This window comes from Athene noctua, chromosome Z (assembly GCF_965140245.1).
Source record: "Athene noctua chromosome Z, bAthNoc1.hap1.1, whole genome shotgun sequence".
Classification (NCBI taxonomy): domain Eukaryota; kingdom Metazoa; phylum Chordata; class Aves; order Strigiformes; family Strigidae; genus Athene; species Athene noctua.
In genome coordinates, this window is record NC_134077.1 from 87988506 (window position 1) to 88008527 (window position 20022).

At 37.4% G+C, this 20022-nt stretch overlaps 1 protein-coding gene across 8 annotated transcripts in view; it reads left to right on the plus strand.

The window, feature by feature from the left end:
- Window positions 1-20022, plus strand: part of ADGRV1 (adhesion G protein-coupled receptor V1) — a 308947-nt gene that overhangs the window by 120718 nt on the left and 168207 nt on the right. For 7 of the 8 annotated variants that reach the window (XM_074932928.1, XM_074932935.1, XM_074932934.1 and 4 more), the window contains 14 exons: window positions 19-167; window positions 265-466; window positions 948-1167; window positions 2313-2552; window positions 3828-3977; window positions 4833-5306; window positions 6034-6177; window positions 7380-7551; window positions 7938-8073; window positions 9718-10565; window positions 12547-12664; window positions 13561-13732; window positions 16352-16594; window positions 18973-19380. In XM_074932928.1, the coding sequence (XP_074789029.1) occupies window positions 19-167; window positions 265-466; window positions 948-1167; window positions 2313-2552; window positions 3828-3977; window positions 4833-5306; window positions 6034-6177; window positions 7380-7551; window positions 7938-8073; window positions 9718-10565; window positions 12547-12664; window positions 13561-13732; window positions 16352-16594; window positions 18973-19380 (3676 nt within the window). The remainder of the gene's footprint in view (window positions 1-18; window positions 168-264; window positions 467-947; window positions 1168-2312; window positions 2553-3827; window positions 3978-4832; window positions 5307-6033; window positions 6178-7379; window positions 7552-7937; window positions 8074-9717; window positions 10566-12546; window positions 12665-13560; window positions 13733-16351; window positions 16595-18972; window positions 19381-20022) is intronic. The other variant, XM_074932932.1, reaches the window with a different exon arrangement.

The following is a 20022-nucleotide window of genomic DNA, read 5'->3' on the forward strand; positions in this document are numbered from 1 at the left end:
TTTTTATGTTCTTGCAAGTGGATTTGATTTTACCGTAAAAGAAAATGGTCTACAGATGGATCAGCCTCCAATAATAGGAAATATCTCCATGGTACGAGTTACTATAGCAAAAAGTGATAATGCAGAAGGCATTATAGAATTTGAGCCACAGTATATCCTTCTACAGGGTAAGTTTACATTAAGTTTTCACTGTGGTTTAGAAGATGTCTGTGGTTATGGCATGAATTTTGAAATAAAATAACTTTTTCTCAACTATTCTTGCAGTGGAAGAGGATGCTGGATTAATCATGATTCCTGTTGTGAGAAGACGTGGAACTTACGGCTATGTTACAGCTGATTTTCTTTCTCGAAGTATTTCTGCACTTCCCGATGGTGTTGACTATGTAGTCCATAATAATTCTGTCATTTTTCATCATGGACAGAACCAGACTTTTATTTATATTTCTATTATAGATGATGAAGAAAGGTAACTAATTTTTCGGATATTTATTTCTTATTTACTTCTCAGGAATTCTTTTTTAGCGCATGCCATATGGCTGTGTGTAGAGTTGGAATTGAAAAACAAATTTCCTCAGTGCTGAAAAATCACCTAAATTTAAAGGGGGGGGGGGGGGAAGAAATTATCGTTAGAGTTCCAATAGTTCCTGTTAAATTTTATGCAGATACATTTTTTTTTAAGTCCATTAGCGGAAATTATGGTGTTAATAGAATAATAAAATATTTTATCTCTTTTTTACTTGAATAGAAAATAGGACATTATTTTTATTTTAGATATCACCATCATTGCATCATTCTACACAAATGGGAGGAATCTTCTGCTGTAGGCTTACGGAGAGGGCTTCTGTATGACTCTAAACAGATCCAGTTGGATGCATGATTGCACCACTGAGTGCAGTTTTATTTTGTTTCTTGGACATCTCAGAATCTCTTTTTCTTTTTCCATGCAGTGAATTTGAAGAGCAATTTGAAATCCAGCTGACAGGAGCCACTGGTGGAGCAGTCCTTGGGCTCCACCTAGTGAGCCAGGTCACTATTGCCAAAAGTGACTCCCCCCAGGGCATCGTCCGGTTTCTCAACCAAAGCCGAATTATTCTTCCCAATCCTGATACACTCATGGCAGTGTCCCTGGTGCTGGAAAGGACTGGAAGATTGTTAGGGGAGACACAGGTGGGCCCTGACTGTCAAAGACTGAATGCTTTCCAGTCACTAGGTCAAAAACCTCCTTCATTCTCCTTCAAGAGCTTCTTTGTGATTGATTTCTGACAGGATAGTTGCTGCTTTTCATTAAGCATGAATTTCATATAGTTGCAGTATAACAGTAAATGTTGCTCCCTTTTTAATCTTTTTCTTCTCCTGCTTACTTTCTTTTATTATGGTCTTCCGTACTTTGTTTTGAACTAGCTCCTAATCCCATCAAAAGTATGGTTAATTTCATCCGTCACCACTAACAATTTAATTCCCTTGAATTACTTCCTAAAGATGGTCAAATTTTTTTTCAATAAATTGTTTACTGACAGTTTTCTAGGTGGCTTTTCTTTACTCTCTACAGACCACTGACAAAGTAAAGGTATGGATGTGAACCAAGGTAGGCCTTTCACAGTCCTGGAACTGGAAGATTGTCCGTAAAGGCCAACAGCTCCTCCTCTCCCCATATAAAAATTGCCTTGGCCTTCTTTGAAGTTTTCTAGGAGTCGTTTGAAAAAAAATGGAAAACAATTGAAATGGACAAAATAATAATTGAAAAGTGCTGAATATGACCTCAAAAGCAACTAATTTGTGGGAAATTCTGAAAATATTCTAGCTTTTAATCAGGCTGAAGAAGTATGGATCATCATTTGAGCGATTAAAAAAATTTTATTGCAGACTCTTGAGAAAATATTTGTCATCTTGTGTCTTGTTATCACATCTCACAGGGAGTGGTTTTGATCATGAATACTCATTTGGGGAGCTTTGCAAAAGAAATCACGAAAGGGAGAGAAATAGAAACTGGCCTGTGTGTTTCCTGTTATGTGCTAAGGAAATCTCAGTTTCTTTTCTATTACTAATATGTAGAGTTTCATAAACTGGCATTGTGGCTAGCTAACACTACAAAGTTTTCACTTGCAATTTGTCATCTCTGTTTTTCCAAAGGATTATATATTTTCACACATAGAATTCATTATTAATATTTTGTATCCTGTATTAATAGCAAAGATTTAAACATAGCTAGTTACAACAATTTTTATGTCACTTGTGCTACGCTGTCATTTTTCCACCTGCGAGGCTTTTATAATATATTACCACTCTAAATCTGAAACTGATATTTTCCACAGATTAATTGGGACATCTTGGGACCCAATTCAGAAGAGGTTTTATCTCCCCTGAATAGTGACATTGGTGACCCTGTGAATGGATCATTTTATTTTGGAGAAGGAGAAGGAGGTCTCAGAGCTATTAATCTACAGATCTTTCCTCACGAAGAAGTTGAAGTTCAGGAGATCTTCATTATTAGACTGAGCCTTGTGAAAGGTGAAACAGAAATAGATCCTAAGGCAAACAGCATTGCATTAATAGTAAGTCATTACTGCTTCTCTTTCTTGAGATCTCTGTTGATATTGGTATTTATCCTTCAAGGATTTTAAAAATTAGTAATTATTTCATAGTTTGTCATTTGGCTTTTTTGTCCCTTGTACTACTTTGGTGCGTTGTTACAGCTTCACTTCTTAAAAAAGAAGGCAAAGAATCTGTCAGTAAAGATTGGTGTATAACCCCTGGCCTGGCCCTCTGATTTGCAGATTTCTGTGGTTCTCTTTGGAGAGAGCATGGACTGGGTCCTCATTTCTAAATGTCAGTTTGTTATTCATCCCTTCTTGACCTCTTCTGCTCCAGCCATAATATATAAAAGAGAGAATTTGACTGTTGCAGAGCAAGAGAAATGCAGAAATTTGCGGGGCAAGGCAGAGGGAGTTGTCAAATTATTGCTGTAGGGACACTGCAACTAAGGAAATGTTTATAAGGTTGTTATAAGAAACGCTCAAAAAAAAAAAACTTTCCTAGAAATAGGATTTTGATTTTTTTTTTTTTTTTTCTGGTCTGTAGAGTGTGGATGGAATTAGCTCCTATTTCCACAGAGTCCTCAGTTTGTCCTTCAGGGCCCCACGTTTATTCCTTGGACTGGACCGTTTCACCCTGCATGCCAATAAACTGGCTTCTCAGTAGGCACTGACGTTGCTTCAGTTCACCGTGAATTCTTGTTGCAGCTAGCGATTCACACAGATGGATGTGGCGGAGCTCTAGCCCCGAGGGCTGAGTTTCCAAACTGATAATGTTAGAAGAGTTTCTGTACACTACCCCAAGGTGCTTCCTGCTTTCACATAAAAATATTCAGATACAGCATCTGAAATACAACTCTGTCCTTTACTTCCATGGACAGGGGGACTGAAAACGGAAAAGGGGACACTCATATTTTCTCTGCTGTCTTTTAGTATCATCTTGACTCCAGTTTAGGTCCTGCTTAAACTTCTTTAGCACTATAGGATGTCACAAAAGAGCAAGTCACCCACAGATTTCGTATTTCACATGTGCATTCGCGTGTGTGTCTGTGTGCGCATGGGCTTGATATCACTCCCTTCTCATAACTCGGTGGCCCTGTCTGCTGTTATATTTTTTTTCATTCTCTCAGTCTCTAACTACTAATGTACTCTTGACTCTTCTAAAGAGAAGAAAACTCAGTAGGAGGAACTAATAGATACCTGCCCTTTAGCATCTAGCAATGAAAATCTCGGTGGTTTGAACAAGAATGCAACTCGCTCTACATTTCTGATTTTTGTTTGTTTACTTTTTTACAGATACAGAAGTTTGGTGATCCCAATGGAATTGTACAGTTTGCTCCTGAATCATTAACTGAGAAAAACTATACAGAACCCTCAGCAGTGGAAGGGCCGCAAAGTATTACCCTGTTTGTCAGACGAGTTCAAGGCACTCTGGGAAACATAACGGTACTCTCACTCTTTTCCTAATAAACAGTATGATCTGAAATAATCCTCAGGATCAATGTATGGAGGAATATCTTATTCTGTGCCTTTCAATTGCTTGTTTTTCAAATTCATTTTTGAAATGTTGCCTTTTAGACTGAATTTAGCAAGGGCTCAGCCCTCATACTTGTGGTTTGGAGAGTCAGATTCAGTCTTCCCTGGTCAGGAAAAAAAAAAATAAATAAAAGAAAAACAGTACTGCAGTGCTTCTTTCATTTTCTCTCTCCCTCTCACCATGTGCTTTTGATGGGAGGACAAAAGACACCGTACTTTCATAGTGAGCTTTCTTTGAGATGTGCACAATTTACTTTTTTCCAGATGTATTTAAGGGTAAGAATCAGACTTTTCTGAACAATCACTCACATTGATTTTCCTAAAGTTGTTTAGAAGTCAGAATTTTAACAGGTCCTTGTTTTAATTTTTTTTAAAAAAATCAATTAATAAAAGTATCTGCTCTGTTTAATGAGAACTCTTCACCCCTTTCTGATGTGAAGAATCTTAGAAATGGGGAAAACATTCAAGGATATCTTGGTGTAAAAATAGAAATAATTTCCAAAAAATGCTCAGAGATTTCATATAGTTTTAAATAAATCTTCCAAATATATCCAAAGGAAATCCTTACATTGACAGTACTGTTAGAGGAACACACTTTTGTTAGGAGTGTGTGCTTCTCTCTATACATTCCTAAAACCAATTTTTATTTTGCCCTTTAAAACCAATCTGTTTGATATCCTACCTATACTGAATCCTGAGTATGGAAGTTTCTGACTCCGTGGGTGATTTTGCTTTCGTTCTCTGCATTTTCTAAACTCATTTCAGGTTTACTGGGAAATACAGAGTGAATCTGACATCACAGGTGACTTTCTTGTGACAGAGGGATCTGTTGTCATTGCTGACCAGCAGAGCACGGCTGAGATAACCATCTACCTGTTACCTGATGATGTTCCAGAACTGGATGAAAGCTATGTGGTGCAGCTGGTTTCAGTAGAAGGCGGAGCAGATTTAGATGAAGAGAAAAGAATTTCAAAGATCAACGTGTTTGCAAATGATGATCCTTACGGAGTGTTTGCCCTGTACTCTGATCAGCAGTCAGTGTTCGTAGAGAGGAACCTGGATCGGTATGTTCAGATTAATGTAACTCGGCATGCTGGGGCATTTGGAGAAGTGGTTGTGGAGTACCGTATCATGTCTCATCATGAAGAAGTGCTAATTGAACCTGAGAATGAGGTGGGATACCTCACCATAAAAGATGGTGCCAGCTTTGGAGTGAAAAGAGTGCCAATAAGCAACCAGGTCCGTATTATCCTTTTAGCTCCCGTGATACCTATTGTTTCCATTTGTGTTCATCACAATATAGATAAGATACTAAGCTCTCCATAGCATCAGCAAAGAAGCTGAAAAGAGAGTTTTTGTTTTATGGATTTCCTATTTATTGAATAGAACTGGGTTCAAATATCACATTTCCAGATAATAATTGCAAAATCACTGCTATGCATGTATTCAAATACTCAGTGTTTCCTTCCATCATTGCTTTGCATTACTATCAGTTCAATATTTTATTATTATATGTATGCAAATATTTCCTCCAGTTTCTCTTTTGGATTGTAAATAGTGTTCTGTCATTCCTGACTCATGAAGCAGCAGATAAATTGACTTGCAGTTCTTTCTTATTATTATCACAGTATTACATCCACACTTACATCCTTTTATATCCATCTTGCATCTTTTTAATCCTAAGGATCAAAATCAAGTTGTGATAGATAGAATTTATTAGAATGGCAATAGTTGCCACACATTCCAACAAACTGCTGGTAAATCACATTCAAAATACTGATGTTTTAGCTGTATTTATTTTGAGAAACATAATCTGCAAAACACTTGACTTGAAAACACTGATTTTTGTATGGAAGTAGAACAAAATCTGCAGACTGTCCTGCTACTTAATTATTTGAACTGGTGGAAATCATGTTTTTAGGGGAATTAAATTTCTACCTTTTTAATTAAATTCTCTCTCTCAAAGGCATTTATTTTACTGGGCTTGAATTTTACTCTGGAACTGATTAATGTAAGCCTGGTTACGGGAAGTGCCAAGGATGTGCCTAAAATATTAGGAAAAGCAAAGTCAGCTGTTCTGCTTATTCCTGAGGAAGCTGCCAATTCACAGGTCAGTAGAGTGGCTCCTACCACGGAAGGAAGGTACACTTCATTACAAAGATAGCTGCTGGAAGGATTCAACTGACTCCTTAAGTTTTCATCGTTGCAACCAACTTAATGACTGACAAGACTTTTGCAGTTATTACTTGCACTGCATATTATATTTTCTGTGGTACAAATTCTTATAGATACCTGTTAATACAGTTTGAAAATGTTTCTTCATCTGTAAAATATAAATAGTCCAAACATTACGGTTAATTTATACTTCTGTTTACATGAAATGGAAGTTCTGACATTTAAAGGAGAATAACTAATTCTGGATGATGTCATTCCTTTAGGTATAGCAGCCCCAAAGCAGATAGCAGCATGTGTGTGGTATTACATGGAAAAAGGAACGAAGGCCGTGCTGGGTTTTAATGCAATTGACAGTATATCTGGCTAATCACTGAGTGGGAAATTTTCCATTTCTTTACGCTGTATGAGAGTGAGAAAAGAGAATTTGCCTGTCCTGATATGGTATATGTGCTACAGTTCCCTTTTTGTATGTCAGGCAGACAATAGCATGCTGAGGTTTCTACCCCTTAAATTTTATTGAAGTTTTTATTTAATGATTTTTAATTGGTCTGTCTTTTAATTTGTAATTGAACTTAATTCAAAGGGTCTTTCTGTAACCGTTGTTCACTACCATATCCATTTATCATTGCTTTTACAATGTGCAAATTATTCTTTCAGTCCCATTTGCTGCTCAGAGAAAAAGAAAAGTAGATCATACTAGCAAGAATAATTCTGTGAACAATTTCATGTGGCAACAGCTTACTTTTCACTGGATGCACAATGAATAATTTATTTTAAATCTCTGTGTATATATATAAAACTACAGCTATTGCCGGTGAAGGGCAGGTTGGTTTGTTTTTCTTTTAAACAGACACAGAATGCTCTATTCAGTGTTTTCAGTACTGAAATGTTAGTCATACCGGTTCCTTTTCCTGGAGATCTAATACTGAGAAATCTAAGATTTAGAAGTATTGTTAAAGAGTTGTGAAAGAAGTATGTATAAATATACAGACATGCATATAGATGTACCAACATACATCTGTATGCACGCATAATCATTGTAAAATGCCTGGTTTACAAAACATAGTATGCTTTCACATATGTTATTGCCCATTTTTATTCCATTTTTCTATAACAAAATCTGCTACGTTTCCACAGGTTGGCTTTGAATCTGTGACTTTACGACTTACAGACATCGTAGCAGGGACAGGCCAAGCTGTCATAACCAGACAAGGAGTTTATGGCTCTGTAACAGTTAGCTGGATTTCGGGATACCCACCAGACCTAATCACGGGCTTCGCTCAGCCAGGCAATATTACTCCTCCATTTGGTAAGTACTTTCCTGAGGAAACAGCTATGAAAGTTGCGTAAGTGATGATACCACCTTCTAGTCATTCGTACCTCTAAATGCTCCCTGTATTAATGAAGAGTCATTAGAATGAAATTGTATGGTCTAATTTTTATCCGTAAGGGCTATGTTTACTTGATGAGCAAAAAAAGAAGTAAGCTTCACAGATACAGGTCTGGGAGGCAGGCACAATGCTATGCCCCTGAAGCACAGCTTTATATAGGAAAGACCCTTGTTGTGCATGTTGCTTCTTCCTAAATGTAGTGGAGTTGTGGTTAAAGTCCTTATCAGCAGGTTCACAGGTAAAAAGAGGATTCTTGTTTAGTGATTTTGACTTGTGCTCTCTCTCACACTCTCTTTTCCTTCAGGTACTGTTTTATTTTCCTCTGGTGAGCAAAGCAAAGTAATTTCATTTCAAGCCACTCCAAGCCTAAATAAACACGAGTCATTTGCCATCACTTTAGCAGCAGTGCACAGCAATGTGTCTGGTGGGGCTCGCCTGAGGTAAGGATATTACTTACACTTTTGAGTCTCACAGATGCCATAAGAATTGTGACCCGTATGCAGGCACAAACTGTATAAAAATCCCTGTTAAATTATAGTAGCTCACAAGCTGTAGTGCCTCTTTGATAAGTATGTATGCCTTGTCTCAGGTGGAAACTAGTGTCAGTGCTGCAGATCTTACCTTATCAGAACTGAGGCTTTTCTCCAGTTCCAGTCCATTTCATATTACTGGACTCCAAGATGCCCAGAGTGTGTCTAGAATGATGGAGACAGTCAAGAGGATGAAGAACCCAGATCAACAGTTCTAGCCAGGAGGCTGAAGGATGACAGCGACTCTAACAGTTTTCATTAGTGTCCTTAAATTATTTATTTAGAAGATCTTAGATAACATTGTTTAAAATAAGTAAAATGAATCAAGAAATGCTCTGAAAATTCCTAATTTTTACAAAAAGTCCTTTTGATTCTTAAAACCAGAAACATTACATTGAATGTAGTTTTCCATCTCAGCTAAACTGTTATCTCTTCTTCAAACTATTTTCATTCTTTCTTACTTATTGATAGTTAAAAGTGGTCTGAAAAGGATGGACATAGAGTAACACTGCAAATGGAGAAAGGTATTGGCTTCACCATATAACATTTACACTGGGAAATCTGAAGGAAGTAAGGAATGAACTGGATGCCTAAACTCCTGAGACTGACCCTTTCTCCTAGGCGTGCCTGTCCTGTGGACTGGTGTCCTCAGAGCACCTGTTTACTCTGTGAGTCAAATACCTTGGGTCTACGAGAATGACCTTTTTCCTAGCAAACTTAAGACTACGTGCCACAGGAGGTAAAGCTGACATTACTTTGAAGAGGTTTTAGCTCCCTTAGTGGTGGAAAGGGTCTAGTTTGTTTAACCAAAATTATTCACTGTAATTGTAGTGCCATTTGTTAGCCACCAGCACTGAATAATGGGTCAGTTCTAGAGATAAGAACCAAGGTTTAACAAAGAGTCTTAGACTCTATGATTATTTTCTAATGAGAAGCGGATACATTTAATATGAACACAGTAGAGCTTGAACTGATATTGATGATAGGGCTCAGATCTGGAAGAAATTTCGATGAACAACATTGTGAGGAGGCACTTAGTATTTCAAAGCCCCAGTGTAAGTTTTAAAACAGCTTCCTTTCCTTCTCTGGCTTCCTGGCTAAAACTGTAGATCTGCTAGCATCTGCTCACTCCACAGTTTTCACTTGGTACAGGATGTTTGTTCAGTGGTTAAAACTGGTATTACTTGGGGTGACAATATTGTAATGTATCTCCCCGCATTGTGTCTACAATAGAAAGACATCATACTTTCCTTTACCTCTCCATTTTCTCAGGAAGACCTTATTTTATTTACCCTTTACTCCATATCTTGTGCTGACTTAGGATGCATTAAGCCTGTGGAGGGCTGTTCAATCCAATCATTGCAAAAACCTTTTTCAGAGAACCTCTTTACATCTTGCTTTGTGTGGTTGCTTCTTCCCTCTACTCTTACATGTTTTTTTAATCCCTTTTCTTCTAGCCATCTTTGGTTGTTCACTGGAAATTATTCTGCTCGGGTGTTTTACCTTTCATACTTCATATTTCCTCCCTCAACTTTGCTATCTTTTCTGTTTCAGATCAGGATTTACAATAGCTGAAATTGAGCCAATGGGGATATTTCAGTTTGCTTTTCACTCAAGATCTGTTTCAGTTGAAGAAGATGTTCAGGCAGTCACACTGCACGTACAAAGACTGTTTGGTTTTCAAAGTAATCTCACTAAACTGACTTATCAGACCGTTCCAGGAAGTGCCAAACCACTAGAGGACTTTATACCCATCTACAATGGAGAGCTTATTTTTTTACATTTTCAGACAAACGCTGTGATAGAAATAGCAATAGTTGATGACACTGTGTCTGAAATGGAGGAATTTTTTTTTGTAAATTTGACTGCTGTGGAAGTTTTGGATGTTCAACCTCTGAATCCTGCCAGGAGCCCACGTCTGAATCCGGCTTTCAGTGTTGCAACAGTTAATATCCTGGATAATGACGTTCATCATGGAATACTAAGTTTGGGTCCAGAGTTCGTTTATGTTGAAGAAGATGCAAACAACAGTACCCCCAACACAGTGATACTTCATGTCAGAAGGACCAAGGGTTTCACTGGTGATATTGAAGTAACTGTTAAAACCTTTGGGGGTGTGAGTGCACAGAGTGGACTAGATTCATATCCTTTTGGAAACGTTTATGGAAAATTGAATATCACATGGGCAACAGAAGGAGAGGATTTTGAGGAACAGTCAGTCTCTCTGACTTTGCTGAATGGAGAAAGAGAAAAGCAGGTGTGCATAAAAATTTTTGATGACGATGAGCCTGAAGGACAGGAATTGTTTTACGTTTTCCTCTCAAATCCTGAACATGGAGCTCAGATTGTGGAAGGAAAGGATGAATATGGATTTTCTGCTTTTGCAACAGTAATTATTGCAGGTAATATTTCTTCCTCCAGAAAATTAGTAAATACATCAGAATTAAATAACAGTAAATACCTTTATGTTTTCATAGCAATTTTCATGTAAATATTGGAACTCTATTTGGTAACAAGCAGGGTATTCTATTCCCGAATCTTGAGTTTTCCACATCAGAGTAAGCACCTAATGCACCAAGCCCACCATGTATCCCTTAGCAACATAGCTCAAAATACATTTATAGGTGCTGTTTATCTGTGTTCTTGTCCTGCTTTACTTCATGAAGCTTAAAAGGCTAAGCTTGAGTGTTTTTCTTGCAGATGTGATAGCATTGCAGGCTTTTTTCTTTTTCTTTGCTATTTTGTCACTTTTACATTGTGTAGGGTTTGTGCAAAGTATACAAAACAGCTTCTGTTTTTGTTCTTTGATATTATGCAGTTGATATCTGCAGGGTGGTCATCCTCTGCAGGTGGCGTATAGGAATGGTCTTACACAGACATGAGGGAAGAATTTTTCTTTCAGACACTGCATGCTACTGTGAGAAAATTATGTCAGAGCTCCCATTTCCCTTAGGTTTCAGGTATCTGTCAATTGAATATAAACCAAGTTTAACCACATTATATATAAGTTTTAGAAGTAAGTGGGAATTGGAACAGTTCAGGCTAATCAACAAAATTCTATGTAAGGTCCAACATTTATTGTAAGTTTTGGGTATTGACATAGTCTTAACAAAACAAGGTAGATATTGAGGACCAGGATTAAACTGTTGTATGAGTGTATGCAGCAACCAAAATTATGTGTGCAAGAGCTGACCATATAAAACTCGCGTTTCTTCATGTGCAACGTCTCTAGAATTCACCAGGCAGGTAACTGAAGAAATATGTGCACAGGTTGGAATTTGAACTTGTACTGAATCCCACAGAAATGTATTAACGTGCTCTAGAGTTACACCCTGAGTACAATGAGTATGTAAAGTAACATCAGGAGACAACTTACGCTGAGGAGAAAGGTCAACGCATATATCTGCATTTAACTGTATAAGAAGATACCACAGGTTAAATATTTGTGCATGCACATACGCAAATGAGCAGTTTCTGTTAATTTTCAGTATATATATTGACATTTAATAAGCACTGGGTCAGAAGTAGATTGCCTTTTCAATTGCAGAGTAAAGCCATCATTACCTGTAAGGAGAAATCCTTTAGAAGCAAAATGGAATGGGACACTGTGAAGACATCAGTTTCCCCTCATTAACCCTGTTCTCTTTTCCTCCACTGCTGTTTTACTGAAGTTATTTACATACCCATGAGAACAAAGCGGTAATTTGCAGCTCCCTAGTTCCACACACTGATTAAAGATGCGGGAGAAAAGCTGATGTAACAATCCGGGAAAATAAAGGGGTTCATCAACGTTATCACTGGGATGAATAAGAAAGCTGTAGTTGTGTCCTTGGAGGTCCGTCTTTATCCCATAACGTGCTGTGGCAATGCTGTCCATCTGGGGACACGCTGGGGGCCATTTCTGTTTAGAAAGAATATATCTCAAGGGTTATGGTAAACATAAAGTAATACAGCTGAAGTGATATCACATAAGGGCATTACAAGCAAGGCTTCTGACATTGTTCTAGACTACTGTAACACCCAGTCTCTTGAAGTCAGGGGACACAGAATTCAGCCAGTTTGCCGACTGCTGCTGAAAGTACAAGCTTCTGTGTGTAGATGGTGCCAGGACTCTCGTGAGGAATTTACTTTCAAAAATACTTATTCTGCTGGTTAAATTTAAATTTAGAAATGCCAACATTTGAATTTCTAGCAAAGTACGGAGTGTAAATTAGAAATAAAAATATTAAAATAAATTTTCCTGGAGTGTGCCTAAGTGGTAATTTGCAGCATGCTTTTGATACCTAGTCTTTATTTTTTTAGCAGTTATCCATACTAAAATTATAATTTAGTCTCAGCTTAACTTTTGTTGCTAATTACTTTCACGGACTGTTTCCTATATAGGAAGTGATCTTCAGAATGGCATTTTGGGATTCATTCCAGAAGTACAAAGCGGTCTTGTACTTGATGAAGACTCAGAAAACAGAGAAGTGCTGCTGATTGTCGCGAGGCAACCAAACAGGTGCAGGCAACAGCTGATTCAAGTGCTCTTCCCACACGCTGTAGTGTGCTGTGTTGAATCACAGAAGCTGCTGTTAGTGGAAGAGGTTATCATAGATTTTTATAATAAATCTTTGCCTTTCAGCTCCTTTAATAACTTCCCAGAATTTGGCAAACGGGCTTTTAAGTTGTGAATGTGATTGGGTTTGTCACTGTACTGTGATAAAGCAGAAACGGAAAAAAAAAAAAAAAAAAAAAAAAAGTATTTTCCAACTTACACCGTAAGGCAGCAAGTGTGAAAGTTTTGCTTAAGGTAAAGTACTGCTAAAAGACTGCTAAAAGTGTAACTCAAATTCTCATCTCCCTGTGTGATATAATTAGGTATGCATACTCAAATGAGCAATAAAGAAGTTACCTAAGTGTCAGGACTATGCTTATGTCTTCACTCACACAGATACTACTTTTTTTCTAATTAACACATATATCTGTGGCCCATTTATGTGTACTTTAAACAAATATGCGAAAGTATTATAAGTTCCTTAAACTTATAGGGAAGACAAATCCTGCCTGGCTTTCCAGACAAATGATTACTATAGTATTAAGCAAGGTGCTCTGCCACATCCATGTCTTCCAAGCACCAGTGTCTTTTATGCAGTTAATACCATGTTTTCTGAAACAAATATTGAGAAGAACCTGGGTGCCTGTAATTGCTTTATTTTCTTCCTGTATTATTTTTTGGTAAACTAAACTGATTTCAGAGGAAGGAATTGAAATAAAAAGAGAGAAATTTTAAAGTAGTTTGTTCCCTAGTGATAAGTTTTGAATAATAACATAAAAATAATGTTATCTCTGCGGTTAATGTTTTCTAAAACAATAGTTCTCACCTTCAGTACATGTATGCTCTTGGTTTGCTTACAGGGCTTTTGAAGATGTGAAGATCTTTTGGCGTGTGACCTTTAATAAAACAGCTGTTGTCCTTCTGAAGGATGGCATGAACCTGGAGAATGAGCTTGTATCAGTGCTGGGAGCCACTACCTGCATGGCAGGTCAAACTGTCTGCAACATCTCCATTGAAATAAAACCTGATAACGTAAGGAATTATTGCTCGGTTGTGTACAGCTCTGTAACATTGAACTGCAATTTATCAAGATGAAAAACCCTCTCTGAACTGATGTGCAGTTTGAATGTGGTAACTTAACATCTGCTGAGTTCCTCTGCAAATACATGTTTATTTAGAGGCTTGCACTACCTCCATTGTGACCGATAAAAACTTGCAAAGGAGATTAGTATTTAGTTTGATGAGTAAATTGCAAATCTCACATTTTTGTAGAACAATAAGAGAAATAGAACAGAGTTATTTCAGAGAGATATCAATTCATATACTGGACTGTTATCCTTCACACAGGGAATTTTTCATCTATCACAGCACTTCTTAGGGTGGTTTGTGGACAGCATATCCTGTAAGTTGTAACATCTCACTCAACAAAAAAAGCTTTTATTGCAACCCGTGCATAATTTTAGATGCCTAAATCTAGCACAATGATCTGTGAAAACTCAATTCAGTCATAAAGCAGCATAAGAATCTCTGAGTGTCTAAAAATCTGTCACTGTGCACATCCAGCTTGTGAGTAGCAAAGTTCAGTGTAGCAGCCGACATCCACTAAAGCCATTTGGCATTTGTCAGTTGGGTCTGCCTAAGCCTAAGAGCCCCGAGAAGCCCAGCTGGCACTCAGAAATGCAGACGTCATTGAATTAACACAAAGCACAGCACAGAGAAGGAAAAAAATATTTTTGTGTGAACACCTAGTGGTTAGAGCAGTCCCTTAAGAAAGGAGGGATAAGTGTTCACCATTCTTTCAGAGTGGAGAGTTTGAAACTTTCCAAGAAATTATCCTAACAGCCAGGCTAGTGCCAACGCTGAGGTCTGGGGTATGAAAAAAGGACAAGATGAGTTTTCTGTGGTTTTTCTGACTATATTCTTGAAAATAATGCAAGATGTAGGATGTGTGGAAATAGTGGTTTCCCACTAGGGTATGGGGTGCATTCTCTTAATTCAGTAAGAGGGCCATTTTCCTTCTTCATCTTCAGATGTTACTTTTACATTACGGAGCCAACAAATAAAACATATACATGAGTGGGTCACAGGCTGCCTTGCTGAGTAAAGTGGGATTTTGAACCTGTTTAGTCCAAGGGAGTGACATCATTATTTAATGACCGCAGTGCAGCAGCTGCAGAGACATGCAGTTGTGCCATGTGAAGCACAAGCGTGTGCCACTTTAACAGGTGCTAATGGAAAGCTAAAGTTCCCTATGGCATTCACATAAATTCGTGCCCGTCATCAATTAGTCAAGATCATTCCATTTAAAGAATTACTTAACAAGTCAATTAAAAATACATGCTATTTAACCCTGAAAATATTCCCTAATTCTTCTTCCAGTTCTTCCATAAGACAGCTTATAAATTAGTAACGAATACATTACAAAATGATGAAGTAGTAAATATATTCAATCAATATTTTACATATTTTATGGCATATGGTATCACATATTCCAGCTTTTGAAAGTGTTTACCTAGTCAGCTGTACTGACTTTGCTAGTCAAGAGCTTAATCCTGCGTTCCTCAAATTAAAGTAGGATTTCCAAAAATCTAGAGCTGAAACAAAAAGCTATGTTTGCTAACAAAAAACTTGTCTCCAATGATTTTTTTTTTTTTTTTTTTTTTTGGGGGGGGGATGCTTTTGTCTTGTAAAGAACTATTTTTTGCAATCTTGCTGCTTCAGGAGTGCATGTAATAGGTACAAATAACATATTTTCAATAATTTCTGGAATCTTAGTAATCAGATGTCTAGTTCTAAACATGGTATGTTTGTACTGTAGGTACAAAATCAAAGATGAGGCAGAATGCCATACTGTAATTTAGTATTGCTACCTTATTTTCAGTGAACAAGCTCTAAGAATGCAGAATCGGCTAGGCTAATTCTTTGACATATGAACACTAAAATTCAATATCCTGTATTTCCAGACTGACAGATTTATCTCGATCTTAAACCTCACAAAAGTCTATCAGATAGTATCTCTAAGCTTTGGGATTTTCAGTAAACTCAGTTAAGTGTTCAAGTCTGCTGAGATATGGTGGTAAAACATGCATAAACTTGTTAGTGTTGAAACACTAAGGCTGTATGTAAAATGTTTTTCAGAACTTTACCTGAGCTCAGTACTCAAATACAGTCAAGTTAATTAATTGCAGTTTCAAAACTGCGTACTTAGACTTCAGTGCAGTTTTTCCACAGGTGAGTAGGAGTGTACATGCCTTTTTGTAAGGCAAAAGAAAATGAAGGAGCAAATTCTTCACAAGATGTACATCTATGTAAATCCATAATCTGAATTATGGAGCTCTTGGAGAATCTACTGTCATATACTATGGCAAATTTACAGCCACAATACATGTAGTGTATAAATAGATATTCATTGCAATAATTTCTATGTGAAAATCCAACATTTCATTATTGTACATGACAGAGTAGTGCCTGTCGCAATATTATTTTTGGGATATATTTCATTGTACTTATTGCATATTTCAGGAAGCATGCTTATGGTTAAGTGTTATTACAAGTAATCTATTGTGTGTATGAAATAATACATATTTTTTTTTAAAGCTGAAGGTAATAGTAGGACTTATAGTGATATGAAAATCATCTCTTTATTTACAGGTACCTGAATTCGAAACTTATTTTTTTGTTGAGCTGTATGCTGTAAGCACAGGAGCTGCATTGAACAGCAGTGCCAGATTTGCTTTTATAACAGTCCTTGAAAGTGATGCTCCTCATGGTTTAGTATATTTTGCGGTGGGATCTCGTTTTGCTGTGGCTCATAAGAAGACAACTTTAATCAGTCTGCAAGTGCTTAGAGATTCTAGTATATCAGTAACCACAACAGTTAGCTACAGCATGCAAGTAAGACTTTTTTTTTTAATGTTCTAACTTATTTTTTATTATTAATTTTATCCTTAAATCATTGTTCATTCTATAAAGTAAGTGTGACTAATCAGAATTTTTACAGGAAACAGCCAATAGGCCCCAAACTGGGCCTATGTGGTCTGGTTTCTTTGGCTTCCCATTAGTAAAAAGACCTTGTTCTCACTGCATTGTCAAGAGTGATTTTGTTCATGGTACCTTCCAGTAGCCTCAAAGACTACAGTCAGTCAGGCATTAAATAAATTACTTTCTTTGTCTAAGGTTCTTATGAGGCTGCAATTTTTGTGGCTTCTTTCTCTGAAATTAAATTTTTATCATAAGGAGTATGACTACAAGATTCAGGTGCCAACACACCTGCTGTGTTAGGTCACAGATTTATTCATACACAGACCACCCTTAGGAAAAGAGGGAGAACTGTCATCAAATTTTATTCCATGTTCCTAAAGTACTAAACTTGAAAATTGTTCTTCCAATCGAAAGTCTTGTGTTCTAAAGTAAATTTTATCATCCTCATTCATTTTTGTTCTGTTTACAGCTGTTAGACCGGACACTTCTAACAAAGAGTGTTGACCCTTTTATCTCTAAATGTTTACCTCATTATTGTTGTCAGATGATGAAGATTCCCCTTTAGTAGAAATAACACAGCTGCAGAAACGTGATTCCTTCCACTTCCATATAGTTGTGAATCCGACATCAGGGCACAGACTGCAAGAGGGATTCCTCCAAGTTTGCCATCGCTTTGGAATAGTGCTTGGCCTGATCTGCATTGAATATGTGGGATTTTATGCCTAAAAACATTATTTAGGGAAGGGTTATTAAAACAAAGCTTTGTGTGACCAGTGTACTCCCTCTTTGTAATAAAAGGTTTTGCATTCTATTGTTATATTTCATGCTTCTCTATCTTAACTGCACAGGTTTACATGGTGTTTCCATGCATTTATTATACAGTAGCTGGCCAGTGTTTTAGATTGTGTGGTATCAAATTTTCACATTCTTTCCAGCCAAGACTTCATTAAAATTTAGCTGTGGAGAAGAAATTTATACTGTCCAGCATATATTTAGACTAAAATATAGGGGACAGTTCCTTATCCTTTTTCATATAACAACCCTTCTTTGGACATTTTTAGGTATTGAGGATGCATGGCCGAGTTACCAGAGTATTGGTACTGTACTTTGGTACCTGTAAAATAAGAGGTCTTGGCAGACAGGAAGCATGAGGTGCTAACTGGAAACAGATGTTTATCTCACTCCTACAAAGGCTTCTTAAACATTGTTCTAGTCACTAGTGCTTTTACGACCACTTATTTCCCTGCTTCCTAATTCTCATCTGGAAGGGATAAGCAAAAGGAAACTTCTCACTGGAATTTGCACAGATGATGTGGTGACGTTCTAGAGCAATTGTCAACAGATTCACACTGCATTGATTTGCCATGTTCTCCTGTGAGCTCAAATTCTGATTTATTCCATAAGTAAAATTAAAGCTAAATATTTTTGAAAGGGGTTTAGTGTTTCACAAAGAAACATCCTTGTTTTCACAGAAGACCTTTACTTAATAGTCAGTATACAATCTGTACTTAATAGGTACTATTTAAATCATACATTTGAGTAATAGCCCAGAATGTTAGTTTCCACTTAAGGAAAGTTTATTACATTACCAGATATAATATCAAGGTTATGACAACTGACAAAAAGAGCAAGAATGTGAAGAGTGAAACAGTTATCTGCAAACCTCATGGAAGGTAAAAATAGTGCTACTTCACAGGGATATGAGGCCATATAGCATTCCTAGATAAGTTCATCTCTCTGCTTTGCATGTGTATTCTATAGTGTTTGCTTTGCCTTTGGACCTAAATGGATTGTTATTCTTTTAAGTATTTATACCGGGACTGAAAATATCATGAATTGATGTAAGTTTGGGCACAGATTTCCAAAACCTTTGCTTTACTTTTGTTTAGTATTTACGTATCTGTAATGCCTGAACTGAGGGACTTCATGCTGCAGACATAAACTTACATCAACCCCTCTGGAATTCAACTTACGGATGTGCTAACGTTTCTGTAATATCTATTCACCCAGAAGAGCTTTCTGATTTTTGTTCTGGAAAAGAGGGATCCTGTTTACTATTGATAATATATAACTTTTCCCCTAGGCTGTCACTGACTATAAGTGGCAGATTGCTATTTCAGGGAGGTATTTCATTCAATGCGATTGTTATATCATTGTTAACTGCGTTTTGAAAGAGGACTTGTTTTTTTCACATTTGAATTTTATCCATATGAAATATGTTCTACAGCAGCTGGTTTTGAACAATTGCATCTATCATAATGTTACCTAAAACTCTTTTGTTTTGTTTTAAGGAGCTACAAAAACCTGAACCTATTGGTCGGACCTTCATATCTCCAGCTGTGGCAGGACAAGATTTTGCCAGATCTGAAGGTTTATTGACTTTTGAACCTGGGCAGAGAAACACGTTTCTGGATGTCACCCTGACTCCAAAGACAGGATCTTTAAACCCGTTTCCTAAACGTTTCCAGGTTGTAATTTCTAATCCCACAGGCGGTGCCAGGGTGGATGACATGTATGGTATTGCTAATGTCACCATTGTCTCAGATTTGGACTCCTTGCCAGTTTGGGGGCTAATTGATCAACTGCATCAGCCTCTTGATGACACCATTTTACACAGAGTCCTCCAGAATCTAAATGTCAAAGTGGCTACAGAAACTACAGAAGAGCAGCTTACTGCTGTGATGCATATAATAGATAAGGTAAACCTTCCCTGCTTTTTCTTGAATGACCAATGAGTTTTTAATAAGAGTGTAATAACATGTAGGCCTGTGATAAGATCAAGGTTGGCATCCACAACAGTGACTCAGGGGCACCGAGTGCGCAGGTAGAAACAGAAACTGTGAAGTCCCACAATCAGGGAAAAGGTTTGTCCACCACTAGTTAGGCTGGTGTCAGGAAATCAAAAATCAAATAGGTTGAAAATAGCAACCAGTATTAACTTTGCATATGTACCTATAGCTCCAGATTTGCTGCTGTGCAAAATTTTCCCATTGGTGCCATACTTTCATGAAGCTTATTATGGTTTCCTGATTCTCAGGCCACATCTTGGTTGCTTTCAGTCCTGGCACAAGGTAGTGAGGCCCAAATTTTGCTCATATCTTCACACTGACAGCAGTCACCAGACAAGCAAATCCTGCCAGGGCCAGCTGGAGCCTGCTGTGCTCTTAACCAGGCATGCAGCTCGTCTTTTTTTCCTGCGGTAGCTTTAGGAATCAGGTTGGCAGGGTAGCTGAGCACTTCAGCATTGCACTAAATTCTCTGAAAACTCTGGGACTAGTTTTATGACTTTCTGTCTCTTCTGGACTTGTGGAATAATGCTCAGGAGCCGTTTAAATAGACAC